This window comes from Schistocerca americana, chromosome 2 (genome assembly GCF_021461395.2).
Source record: "Schistocerca americana isolate TAMUIC-IGC-003095 chromosome 2, iqSchAmer2.1, whole genome shotgun sequence".
NCBI classification, from domain to species: Eukaryota; Metazoa; Arthropoda; class Insecta; order Orthoptera; family Acrididae; genus Schistocerca; species Schistocerca americana.
The window spans coordinates 175,959,329-175,973,854 of record NC_060120.1 but is presented as its reverse complement, the minus strand read 5'-3'; the positions used below and the strand labels follow the sequence as shown (position 1 = coordinate 175,973,854).

Sequence of the window (14,526 nt, the reverse complement as noted above, 5' to 3'; positions counted from 1 at the left end):
CAGCAGGTGATCCAACAGCGGCCTCGGGTTTCCGCTCGCCGTGTTGCAGCTGCGGTCCAAATGACGCCAATGTCCACGTATCGTCTCATGCGCCAGAGTTTACACCTCTATCCATACAAAATTCAAACGCGGCAACCCCTCAGCGCCGCTACCATTGCTGCACGAGAGACATTCGCTAACGATATAGTGCACAGGATTGATGACGGCGATATGCATGTGGGCAGCATTTGGTTTACTGACGAAGCTTATTTTTACCTGGACGGCTTCGTCAATAAACAGAACTGGCGCATATGGGGAACCAAAAAGCCCCATGTTGCAGTCCCATCGTCCCTGCATCCTCAAAAAGTACCGGTCTGTGCCGCCATTTCTTCTAAAGGAATCATTGGCCCATTTTTCAGATCCGAAACGATTACTGCATCACGCTATCTGGACATTCTTCGTGAATTTGTGGCGGTACAAACTGCCTTAGATGACACTGCGAACACCTCATGGTTTATGCAAGATGGTGCCCGGCCACATCGCACGGCCGACGTCTTTAATTTCCTGAATGAATATTTCGATGATCGTGTGATTGCTTTGGGCTATCCGAAACATACAGGAGGCGGCGTGGATTGGCCTGCCTATTCGCCAGACATGAACCCCTGTGACTTCTTTCTGTGGGGACACTTGAAAGACCAGGTGTACCGCCAGAATCCAGAAACAATTGAACAGCTGAAGCAGTACATCTCATCTGCATGTGAAGCCATTCCGCCAGACACGTTGTCAAAGGTTTCGGGTAATTTCATTCAGAGACTACGCCATATTATTGCTACGCATGGTGGATATGTGGAAAATATCGTACTATAGAGTTTCCCCGACCACAGCGCCATCTGTTGTGGAAATTGTAACTACTGTAATTTCGAGAGTTTGTCTGCCTGAAAATGTACTGTTATCCCAAGCATATTGCAACAAACGGTGTATTTCTATCGCTGCTCGTTTAGTTTTTATTGCCGTTTCAAATATACCTGTCATTTTTGAAACACCCTGTATGAACAAACACACCATCATGAAAAAGCACTACAGACCCGCAATTAAGGCAGAATACTGTAAGATCAATGATGAAAACATTGTTAAATCTTTAAATAAGAGTAAAGCAGCATGGGAAGTAATCAAAACCAAAATATAACGTCAAAAGAAAGATTGCTGTATATCAATTACTCCTGATGCAGTAAATATTTTCTTTGCCAATTATATCCTTGAAACCCTGATCGAGAATATGTGAGCAAGGCTGAATCACTACTGCCGCCATTACATTATAAAACAAATGACCGATTTATGTGAAGTCATGTGAATTCTACACAGGACACTGAAGCTATAGGCAAGCTCAGTAATCACAGAGTTGAAGACTGTAACTTATCACGTATGCTGGAGAGTGATCAGCCAAATAAAAGCTGCCAAAGTCATGGTACGTCACGGAAAACCACGCGGTTGCCCCCAAGCGAGCGCCCGGCTACGTAATCTGCATTTTCCCCAGGCCACAGAGGTCCGGAAACGGCAGTTAACGGTTTGGACAGCATGAACAGGATGGCAGCTTTGCATCCAGGCCAGAATATTACTACTTCGAAATAATTCAAAATTCAGTATTGATTCACAGTTTCATCGTAGCATAAAACCAATCACATTAGTATATTCACAGCACTGAGGTGCAAATACAGGGTTATTACAAATGATTGAAGCGATTTCACAGCTCTACAATAACTTTATTATTTGAGATATTTTCACAATGCTTTGCACACACACACAAAAACTCAAAAAGTTTTTTTAGGCATTCACAAATGTTCCATATGTGCCCCTTTAGTGATTCGGCAGACATCAAGCCGATAACCAAGTTCCTCCCACACTCGGCGCAGCATGTCCCCATCAATGAGTTCGAAAGCATCGTTGATGCGAGCTCGCAGTTCTGGCACGTTTCTTGGTAGAGGAGGTATAAACACTGAATCTTTCACATAACCCCACAGAAAGAAATCGGATGGGGTTAAGTCGGGAGAGCGTGGAGGCCATGACACGAATTGCTGATCATGATCTCCACCACGACCGATCAAGATGAAGTCGGCGCTGTCGGTCTCCAGTTGTGGCATGAGCCAATTTTCCAGCATGTCCAGATACATTTGTCCTGTAACGTTTTTTTCGCAGAAGAAAAAGGGGCCGTAAACTTTAAACTGTGAGATTGCACAAAACACTTTAAATTTTGGTGAATTGCGAATTTGCTGCACAAATGCGTGAGGATTCTCTACCGCCCCGATTCGCACATTGTGTCTGTTCACTTCACCATTAAGAAAAAATGTTGCTTCATCACTGAAAACAAGTTTCGCACTGAACGCATCCACTTCCATGAGCTGTTGCAACCGCGCCGAAAATTCAAAGCGTTTGACTTTGTCATCGGGTGTCAGGGCTTGTAGCAATTGTAAACGGTAAGGCTTCTGCTTTAGCCTTTTCCGTAAGATTTTCCAAACCGTCGGCTGTGGTACGTTTATCTCCCTGCTTGCTTTATTCGTCGACTTCCGCGGGCTACGCGTGAAACTTAACCGCACGCGTTCAACCGTTTCTTCGCTCACTGCAGGCCGACCCGTTGATTTCCCCTACAGAGGCATCCAGAAGCTTTAAACTGCGCATACCATCGCCGAATGGAGTTAGCAGTTGGTGGATCTTTGTTGAACTTCGTCCTGAAGTGTCGTTGCACTGTTATGACTGACTGATGTGAGTGCATTTCCAGCACGACATACGCTTTCTCGGCTCCTGTCGCCATTTTGTCTCACTGCGCTCTCGAGCGCTCTGGCGGCAGAAACCTGAAGTGCGGCCTCAGCCGAACAAAACTTTATGAGTTTTTCTACGTATCTGTAGTGTGTCGTGACCATATGTCAGTGAATGGAGCTACGGTGAATTTATGAAATCCCTTCAATCATTTGTAATAGCCCTGTATGGAAACATTAATATTATGAATATCACGAAAGCTACAGAAGTTAGGTAGGCAGATTAAATGAATAATCTTACAAAAACCATTAAAATTAATAACTGCATTTAGATAGATCACATTAGAGTAAAGCAGATATGAACAAACACACGATCATGAAAAAGCAGGTCGCAATAGCTTGTGGCTGGTAGCTCGTCGCCCTGTACACATTAGCCACGCCTCCGGCACCGCTATTTCGTGCTCAGCCTCTAGCTGTTGAGGCAAGGTAGTTGCTGCAACATTTGATTGAGCAGTAGGTAAATCGCGTCACTGCCCAGTGACGTACAGCGCAAGGAGTATTGAATCAGCTGAACACGTAATAGCAGTTCTGAAGACGTGGCTAATGTTGCACGGGGTGACGAATCACCAGCCACCGCCTGTTGCTGCAAGGTCGTTGGCGCAGCGCTTCACGGAGGAGTAAATGAATGGCGCAGCGCTGGCGGGAGCACGGCTTTGCGTATGAGGTCACTTAATGTTTACAAACTTGGGACCTAGTAGCTTATGAGTAGGCGATGAATATTTTATAGTTAATACTTAAATTATTGTCTTCAGACTGTTATCCAATCATGTAATTCATAATTTTGGTTCTTTAGGAAGACTGTAATATTGAATGTGTCTAATGTTTGTATTGTTTAATATACAGGATGACAGTTATTGAACTATATGAAATAAAATCGTCATAACTTCTGAAAGGTTTGCGTTAGGAGTTCAAACCGCACGGTTGGCCGCGGGGCATGATGTGAATTAGTATGCGAAGTATGGTTTGGTTTAGCGACGAAGCCCATTTTCATTTGGACGGGCTCGTCAATAAGCAAAATTGACGCATCTGGGGGACTGAGCATCCGATTTCGAGATCGAGAAGTCTCTTCACCCTCAACGGGTGACTGTGTGGTGTGCAGTGTCCAGTCACGGAATAATCTGTGCGATATTCCTTGATGACACGGTGACTTTCGAACGGTACGTGAAGGTTTTGGAAGATGATTTCATCCTCATTATCCAAAGTGACCCTGATTTCGACAAGATGCGGTTCAGGCAAGACAGAGCTTGACGCCATCGAAGCAGGAGAGTTTTTGATGTCCTGGAGAGGCACTTTGGGGACCGCTCTCTGGCTCTGGGGTACCCAGAGGCCACTGGCATGGGCCCTGATTGGCCACCATATTCTCCGGATCTGAACACATGCGACTCCTTTTTGTGGGGCTACTTCAAACACAAGGTGTATAGCAATAACCCCAAAACCATTGCTGAGCTGAAACAGTCACTCAGGAGGCCAACGATAGCACCAATGTTCCGACACTTCAGCGGGTCATGCAGAATTTCGCTATTCGGTGCCAGCGACACCAGGACGACACAAGAACCTGCCAGATCAGCACGTAATTCTGCAGTTGCCCACAGAAAACAAGTAAATGGTCGAAATGGTGTTTTAAGTATTAAGAAGATCAATAAATTTATTATTGAATTGCATTATTAAGAGGGTCAACGGCCTTGCTGCAGCGACAACACCGGTTCCCGTCAGATCACCAAAGCTAAGCACTGTCGGGCTGGGCTAGCACTTGGATGGGTGACCATCAAGTCTGCCGAGTGCTGTTGGAAAGCGTGATGCACTCAGCCCTTGTGAGGCAAACTGAGGAGCTACTTGGTCGAGAAGTAGCGGCTCCGGTCTCGTAAACTGACATACGGCCGGGAGAGCGGTGTGTTGACCACACGCCCCTCCATATCCGCGTCCAGTGACGCCTGTAGTCTGAGGATGACACGCTGGCCAGTCGGTAGTTGGGCCTTCCAAGATGAGCCGTCCACGGCTCCTGTTCGTGCCATTTATTTTTTGTCATCTTCTATTACGGTACTGCCGCCTCGTTTTCTTATTACATTTACTGGCGCCACTAACTTCCTGCTTTACTTGCCCGTGAGTGGCAGCAACAGCGCGTATCGATAAGTGTACTGTCGCACTATCACTTGAGCGACCGGTAGTATTTCTGGGTCGTCTGTGTCTGGCAGTCCGTTAGAGACGGATCAGCAGTGCAGTCGGGACGCAGCAGCAGTGAAGTCGGGGACGGAGCGCCGGTGAGGCGCTGACAGCCAGTGCTCGCTGACCGCTGACGACACACATGAACTGTCCGGCGGAGGGAGATAGGAGCGGGACGACTGTTGGTTGGTCGTCTCATCGGCCGACGTATATTTGGTCCTTTCACCGTTTTCGGGCCTGGGCAGTCAGTCGGTTGGCGTGGAGCAGCAAGGAAGTCTCCGTCGCACGTACTCTGCCCAGGTCCGCTGGCGGTGTGCACGCGCTGTTGGAGTGTGAGGTGCTGCTTGCGAGTGTTACGAAGTACGTCTCCCACCGATCTTGGACATGAAAGTTGAGTCCTCATTTAACCTACTATCGAGCCTCACCTGTTTACATTTCTTCGTTTGACCCTGGTTATCGCTTTTGGGACACTCCCACGAGTAACAATGTATGTGCATTCAAGTCGGCTAAGATTCCAGCCGTCTTCCTGTGGAGTTTAACTTAATTTAATCCCTGTTATTGAAATTGACCAGCGGTATCTTCTGCCTTGTGGCCGTTGACGTTCCAGTTACCTGCCTTGGTCGTTGATGTATTTTCCACGTTGTGTTGTTGCTGTCGAGCGTGGCGTGTAGTTCCACAGCTGAGGTGGTGTTGGTCGTTGTGGGCGCCAATACTCTGTGTGTCGTTGTACTGAAATCTTGTGGTCGTTTTGCTGGTTGCGTGGAGCGGAACTGATTCTGTTGATTGGTCGGTCGGCTGTGTGTCGGTTGGGTTGCCTTCAGATTAAGAAGTCGTTGGACAGGCTGCCTATCTCACCTAAACGGGTGTTAGTGTTACAATCTCAGGCCGATCCTTGGAAACTTCTGAGCGCCGTTCCTTGTGTGTTACATATTAATTTTCCTGTTTGGGTTTTAGTTATTTGGTTGATGTGTAGTCTCCAGCTGAGTATCAATACCTCTTAAATTAATGTTCTTGTCTTGCCCTTAAGGCATGAGATTGTTTTTCTTTATAGGGTCCTTCATCCGAATTTTATACACTCCTGGAAATTGAAATAAGAACACCATGAATTCATTGTCCCAGGAAGGGGAAACTTTATTGACACATTCCTGGGGTCAGATACATCACATGATCACACTGACAGAACCACAGGCACATAGACACAGGCAACAGAGCATGCACAATGTCGGCACTAGTACAGTGTATATCCACCTTTCGCAGCAATGCAGGCTGCTATTCTCCCATGGAGACGATCGTAGAGATGCTGGATGTAGTCCTGTGGAACGGCTTGCCATGCCATTTCCACCTGGCGCCTCAGTTGGACCAGCGTTCGTGCTGGACGTGCAGACCGCGTGAGACGACGCTTCATCCAGTCCCAAACATGCTCAATGGGGGACAGATCCGGAGATCTTGCTGGCCAGGGTAGTTGACGTACACCTTCTAGAGCACGTTGGGTGGCACGGGATACATGCGGACGTGCATTGTCCTGTTGGAACAGCAAGTTACCTTGCCGGTCTAGGAATGGTAGAACGATGGGTCCGATGACGGTTTGGATGTACCGTGCACTATTCAGTGTCCCCTCGACGATCACCAGTGGTGTACGGCCAGTGTAGGAGATCGCTCCCCACACCATGATGCCGGGTGTTGGCCCTGTGTGCCTCGGTCGTATGCAGTCCTGATTGTGGCGCTCACCTGCACGGCGCCAAACACGCATACGACCATCATTGGCACCAAGGCAGAAGCGACTCTCATCGCTGAAGACGACACGTCTCCATTCGTCCCTCCATTCACGCCTGTCGCGACACCACTGGAGGCGGGCTGCACGATGTTGGGGCGTGAGCGGAAGATGGCCTAACGGTGTGCGGGACCGTAGCCCAGCTTCATGGAGACGGTTGCGAATGGTCCTCGCCGATACCCCAGGAGCAACAGTGTCCCTAATTTGCTGGGAAGTGGCGGTGCGGTCCCCTACGGCACTGCGTAGGATCCTACGGTCTTGGCGTGCATCCGTGCGTCGCTGCGGTCCGGTCCCAGGTCGACGGGCACGTGCACCTTCCGCCGACCGCTGGCGACAACATCGATGTACTGTGGAGACCTCACGCCCCACGTGTTGAGTAATTCGGCGGTACGTCCACCCGGCCTCCCGCATGCCCACTATACGCCCTCGCTCAAAGTCCGTCAACTGCACATACGGTTCACGTCCACGCTGTCGCGGCATGCTACCAGTGTTAAAGACTGCGATGGAGCTCCGTATGCCACGGCAAACTGGCTGACACTGACGGCGGCGGTGCACAAATGCTGCGCAGCTAGCGCCATTCGACGGCCAACACCGCGGTTCCTGGTGTGTCCGCTGTGCCGTGCGTGTGATCATTGCTTGTACAGCCCTCTCGCAGTGTCCGGAGCAAGTATGGTGGGTCTGACACACCGGTGTCAATGTGTTCTTTTTTCCATTTCCAGGAGTGTATATATATATATATATATATATATATATATATATATATATATATATATATATATATGACCTAGTAGATAGTGTCGGAAGTTCCAAGCGGCTTTTCGCGGATGATGCTGTAGTATACAGAGAAGTTCCAGGATTAGAAAATTAGAAAATTGTAGCGAAATGCAGGAAGATCTGCAGCGGATAGGCACCCGGTGCAGGGAGTGGCAACTGACCCTTAACACAGACAAATGTAATGTATTGCGAATACATAGAAAGAAGGATCCTTTATTGTATGATTATATGATAGCGGAACAAACACAGGTAGCAGTTACTTCTGTAAAATATCAGGGAGTATGCGTGCGGAACGATTTGAAGTGGAATGATCATACAAAATTAATTGTTGGTAAGGCGGGTGCCAGGTTGAGATTCATTGGGAAAGTCCTTAGAAAATGTAGTCGATCAACAAAGGAGGTGGCTTACAAAACACTCGTTCGACCTATACTTGAGTATTGCTAGTCAGTATGGGATCCGTACCAGATCGGGTTAACGGAGGAGATAGAGAAGATCCAAAGAAGAGCGGCGCGTTTCGTCACAGGGTTATTTGGTAACCGTGATAGCGTTACGGAGATGTTTAGCAAAATCAAGTGGCAGACTCTGCAAGAGAGGCGCTCTGCATCGCGGTGTAGCTTGCTCGCCAGGTTTCGAGAGGGTGCGTTTCTGGATGAGGTATCGAATATATTGCTTCCCCCTACTTATACCTCCCGAGGAGATCACGAATGTAAAATTAGAGAGATTCGAGCGCGCACGGAGCCTTTCAGACAGTCGTTCTTCCCGCGAACCATACGCGACTGGGAGGTAATGACAGTGGCACGTAAAGTGCCCTCCGCCAAACACCGTTGGGTGGCTTGCGGAGTATAAATGTAGATGTAGATGAAGAAAATGCTGGGATTCGAACTCAAGTCTCCTGCTCACTAGGCAGATATGCTAACTAACGCCACCCCAGCACACTGGCTTCAAATAACTCCACAGACTACCGTAGCACGCCTTCCTCCTCATTCCCTGTGTGGCATACTTGTTAGCACATCTGCCTAATTAGCAGAAGACCCGAGTTCGAATCCTCGCCTCAGATCAAATTTTTGTTTGTCGCTTTAGTCTGCATATACAGGGTGGAGATAGTGACCGGACCAAACATCTCAAGAAATAAGCATCAAACGAAAAAACTACAAAGAACGAAACTTGTCTAGCTTGAAGGGGGAAACCAGATGGCGCTATGGTTGGCCCGCTAGATGGAGCTGCCATAGGTCAAACGGATATCAACTGCACTTTTTTAAATAGGAACCCCCCATTTTTTACTACATATTCGTGAAGTACGTAAAGAAATATGAATGTTTTAGTTGGACCACTTTTTTGCTTTGTGATAGATGGCGCTGTAATAGTCACAAACGTATAAGTACGTGATATCACGTAACATTCCGCCAGTGCGGACGGTATTTGCTTCGTGATACATTATCAGTTGCGGAAAAGGTCGATATCGTGTTGATGTATGGCTATTGTGATCAAAATGCCCAACGGGCGTGTGCTATGTATGCTGCTTGGTATCCTAGACGACACCATCCAAGTGCCCGGATCGTTCGCCGGACAGTTACGATATTTAAGGAAACAGGAAGTGTTCAGCCACATGTGAAACGTCAGCCTAGACCTGTAACAAGTGAGGATGCCAAAGTAGGTGTTTTAGCTGCTGTCGCGGCTAATGCGCACATCAGTAGCAGAGAAATTGCGCGAGAATCGGGAATCTCAAAAACGTCGGTGTTGAGAATGCTACATCAACATCGACTGCACCCGTACCATATTACTATGCACCAGGAATTGCATGGCGACGACTTCGAACGTCGTGTACAGTTGTGCCACTGGGCACAAGAGAAATTACGGGACGATGACAGATTTTTTGCACTCGTTCTATTTAGCGACGAAGCGTCATTCACCAACAGCGGTAACGTAAACCGGTATAATATGCACTATTTGCCAATGCAAAATCCACGATGGCTGCGATAAGTGGAACATCAGCGACCTTGGCGGGTTAATGTATGGTGCGGCATTTCATCGATGGCAATCTAAATGATGTAATGCATGCTGATTTCGTACGTAATGTTCTACCGATGTTTCTACAAGATGTTTCACTGTATGACAGAATGGCGATGTACTTCCAACATGATGGATGTCTGGCACATAGCTCGCGTGCGGTTGAAGCGGTATTAAATAGCATATTTCATGACAGATGGATTGGTCGTCGAAGCACCATACCATAGCCCGGACGTTCACCGGATCTGACATCCCCGGATTTCTTTCTGTGGGGAAAGTTGAAGGATATTTGCTATCGTGAACCACCGACAACGCCTGACAACATGCGTCACCGCATCGTCAATGCATGTGCGAACATTACGGAAGGCGAACTACTCGCTGTTGAGAGGAATGTCGTTACACGTATTGCCAAATGCACTGAGGTTGACGGACACAATTTTGAGCATTTATTGCATTAATGTGGTATTTACAGGTAATCATGCTGTTACAGCATGCGTTCTCAGAAATGATAAGTTCACAAAGGTGCATGTATCACATTGGAACAACCGAAATAAAATGTTCAAACGTACCTACGTTCTGTATTTTAATTTAAAAAACCTACCTGTTACCAACTGTTTGTCTAAAATTGTGAGCTCTATGTTTGTGATTATTACAGCGCCATCTATCACAATGCGAAAAAAGTGGTCTAACTAAAACATTCATATTTCTTTACGTACTACACGAATATGTAATAAAAAGTGGGGGTTCCTATATAAGAAACGCAGTTGATATCCGCTTGACCTATGGCAGCGCCATCTAGCGGGCTAACTATAGCTCCATCTGGTTTCCCCCTTCAAGCTAGACGAGTTTCGTTCTTTGTAGTTTTTTCGTTTGACGCATATTTCGTGAGATACTTGGCCCGGTCACGATCCACCACCCTGTATACATCTTAGATGTTTGAGACTTGAAAAGATCTGTGGATCCATTAGTTTCATTTGATTAAAGCGCCTATGCCTGGATTTCAGGCAGTATCACCCGTTTCGTTAGCTGCTGATGTGGTATTTCCATACAGTTGGAGAGCCTCCGCGATGCTGTTCGAGTGTAGTGGGACTACTAAGTGGGCTGAGGCGTGGATTGTAGTTTGGATTGAGGAGGGAGGCTTGCTGCTGCAGTCCGTACAATTGTGCAAAGACACTGTGCCAGTATGGCGTAGTGGTTGGCGCATCTACCTAGTGAGCAAGAGACCAGAGTTCGAAACCCGGCCTTGGTACAAATTTTCATTCGTCGCTTCAGTCTGCATGTAGAGGGTCATTTTTTCGACCGTGTGCAAACTAGGGATTGATCGACGAGAGGAGTCGGAACAAAAAAGGTCTAATGAATTTACGTCCGGAAATGCACGATTTCCATGCTAGAGACTATTTATTCAGTCATACTTTGTTACAGAGGCTGCTGTCTAATAAGCGCTGTATCATGCAGACACAGTTACAGTATTCATGGTTTCCTCCTAGAGGGTGGCACTGTTCCTCACACGTCATATGCCACGCTCTAGCGCCTTCTCCTGCCATAGTAATTGGTAATGTTGTGTTGGATTCACTTCTCTTGCTGCCTCATCTTGTAGTGGATGTGATACAGCGTTGTACACAATGGTTCCGTATTCTAACCGAAAGCTTGCTGACACGGTGTTTACTTAAGGAAAGGCAAAAGGCAAGGGGCGGCGGGCAGCAAGGTTGCAACAGGAGACCTATCCCCACCGACAACCAAAGCATTCCGTGTTTGCAACAGTGTTTCGTCGTTTGTCTGAGATAGGGTCGCCGGCCAGTGTGGCCGAGCGGTTCTAGGCGCTACAGTCTGGAACTGTGCGACCGCTACGGTCGCAGGTTCGAATCCTGCCTCGGGCATGGGTGTGTGTGATGTCCTTAGATTAGTTAGGTTTAAGTAGTTCTAAGTTCTAGGGGACTGATGACCTCAGAAGTTGAGTCCCATAGTGATCAGAGCCATTTGAACCATTTTTTGAGATAGGGTCGTTTCAGGAAGCAGGAAATCATGAAGGATGTACTCGAAATGTTCGGACACCAGACTTTGAGGAAAATGTGATTAAGACTGTGGAAGGCGACCGCCGTGTCAGTACCAGGCAGTTGGCCCGCCGGTACAGGGTAAGCCAGACGGCCGTGTGGAACATTCTCCATTGTTACTACGTTTACCACTTACAGCTTGTGCAGGGCTTACTAGCGACAGAGTTTCCACATTGGGAGCGGTTTTGTCACTGATTTCTTCACCAAGCAGGCACGATTCCGGGATTTTCGTCATCCATCCTATTCGCAGATGCGGCCACCTTTAGGCGGAGTGGTATCTTCAACTTCCACAACAATCATCTGTGGAATAGTATGCAGAGCCCCCATGGTATGGTGACAGCGAATCATCAGCATCGGTGTAGCCGGAATGTTTGGGCGGGGATAATTGGCGACCGAATTTGGGATCAGTCTTCCTTCCGCGTCTCCTAACTGGCTGGAACTATCGGCGTTTCTTGCTGGTGACTTTGCCTCCCATGATGGAAGAAGTGCCATTGATGATTCGAAGGGTTACGTGACTGCTACATGATGGTGCTCCAACTCATTTCGCCGTTAATGTCTGGATGCACCTCAATCGTGTCATCCCTGGTCGATGGATCGGACGCGAGTGTTGCATGGGCAGCTCGTTCATCAGATCTCAACCCGTGCGATTTCTGGTTATGGGGCCATCTCAGGTGTATTGTGTATGCAGAGCCCATTCCAGATGTGGAGACAGTGGAGCAGCGTATTCATGCTGCATTTGACGTTGTTCGGATGCAGCCTGGTCAGTGTGAATGCGGGAGACAGAACATGCTACGGCGCGTATATGCATGGGTTGAGGCACGTGGAAACCATTTTCAACACATACTGTAACGGTGGCTACATGGTACAGCGTTTATTAGACCGTAGACTCTGTAACAATGTACGATTGAATAAATGGCCTCTAGCATCGAAACTATGTATTTCTGGACATAAGTTCATTAGACTTTTATTGTTCTGACTCCTTTGTACACGGTGGAAAAAGTGATCATGTATACATCATATCTATATGTCTGTTAAATTAGTGAATGATCCTCGTAGAAAGACACATGACTGAAGAAGCGAATGAAATGTGTGCAGCTGGTGTAGACGTAGTGTGGTGGGGTGCGACTGGTACTCGCCTGGAAGCGGAGGTCCCCCAGCGGCGGCTCGGCGTAGGGGATTCCCCGGAAGCTGTAGTAGCGGGTGCCCGCCATCGTGTCCCGCACGGCTCCGCGCAGAGTCCCGGACTCCGTCTGCACCGTGACGTAGCCCTTCTCCACCTGCGAACACCACACCAACATAAAGACCCTCAGTGGGCAGCACAGAAAGCACAGCACAGGATCTCTCGTCTTCCTCTCTAGGCTAGTCCTATGCTCTTGAGCACCTTTGTCCTACATGGACGTAGAATGAAATATCAACACTAAATGCCTTAAGGTCCCAAGTTTGAAAATTATTCTATATCTAGTAAATGTGACGGTCATCAGTACTGGATAAAAGACTAGGATATAGGGTAACGTTCCACCGACGCCTACGTCTTTATAGGTGGATTACAACTTCGGACAGTGGATCGATGAGGAATGAAATCGACCATAACCTTTTCAAGGGAACCATCTCGGAATTCCCCTTGACCCTATAAGTACCAGTGATATCTGCCTGAAGCCACCATTTTACTAACTTGAAGTAATAATGCCTTTAGGATGAAACCACCGATTCTGTTGCAAGACAGAGACTTCTAGCAGTATACCAACGTACTTCTACGAAGGCAGGGATTTGTAGCAGTTACTTACAGCGTTTGTATCAACAGTCTGAGCAGAGATCGAGCTACGTGATTGTAGTATATTGTGACATGTGGTTTTCTTTATAGTCGCCGTATTGAGAATATCACTAGCAGTGGAACTAAGCATATCTGAAGTTATTGTAACATAAATCTGAGTTTGTACAACTGCTTTTATGAGCGGTTTTTAAATGAAACTGCTAGGGCAGTATGTAGTTTAATATAAAATTTATTAAATTTTACGCCCATTTTGCTTCTTATTCAGGACGACAATTTGCCTTAGGCATTACGATTTCATGGAAGTTTCGTGATTTTTTTTGGGGGAGGCGGGGGGAGGGTTGCGTCTAGGAAAAATGTTAACTTGCTTTCAAATATATCATATTGCCAATTACTTTTTTATTCATTGCTTACTTGATAATAAAGGTTAATTTCTGAAAATTTTAAAATTATATTCCAAAGTGAAACCAACTCCCCAAAACAGTTGAGTGCTTACTGTTTTCGAATTTCTTCGCGTATTCGCTGTTTACTATGATAACAAAGGCTACTTTTGTGAAAAATTTTAAAATTATGTATTTTTAGGGTTCCATACTTCAATCGGTAAATACGGATCATTTTGTCTGTCTGTTCAAAATCCTTTTTCCCGGGAATGGGTAGACGCATCTTTTTGAAATTTTTGTCATATATTACGATCTACGGTCCCCTGCCGACGTAAAAAAAGTGAAGCTTTTAAGCCAATGCAATCAAAAATACGGCATTTTATGTCACATATTTTTATACTTGCGAAGTCACTCACCAAAACCTTCCCGATGACTTAGAATCATGCAATTTGGCAAGAAGAAAGGTTTGACAGTACAAATAAAGGGAAAAATCTGAAATTGCTCATTTGTAATTATAGAAAACAAAAATTGTTTCTTTTGTTTTTTGTTACCCGACTTCCAATATGAAATTAAAACATTCTCGAAAGTATTTCAATCCCTGGTATCGATACCTTGCCAGTATCACTATCGATAACGGGCACAAATCGGCAGCATCCTCGACTCACGATACGGATGAACATATATACATAATTAAATTTGTACGGAATCCTCAGTGGGTGAGTGCAACTCGCACCTGAGCAATTATATTGTTGGGAAGCAAAGCATTAGGCTAGGCGCAAATTGAGAAGCGTATAGCACGTGTGACGTGACACGACACTACAGCACG

General features: G+C 46.7%; 1 protein-coding gene across 2 annotated transcripts in view; it reads right to left on the bottom strand.

The window, feature by feature from the left end:
* LOC124588910 (esterase FE4-like) overlaps nt 1-14,526 on the bottom strand; it is a 292,280-nt gene that overhangs the window by 152,383 nt on the left and 125,371 nt on the right. For both annotated transcript variants that reach the window (XM_047131505.1, XM_047131506.1), the window contains one exon: nt 12,689-12,829. In XM_047131505.1, coding sequence (XP_046987461.1) covers nt 12,689-12,829 — 141 coding nt within the window. The remainder of the gene's footprint in view (nt 1-12,688; nt 12,830-14,526) is intronic.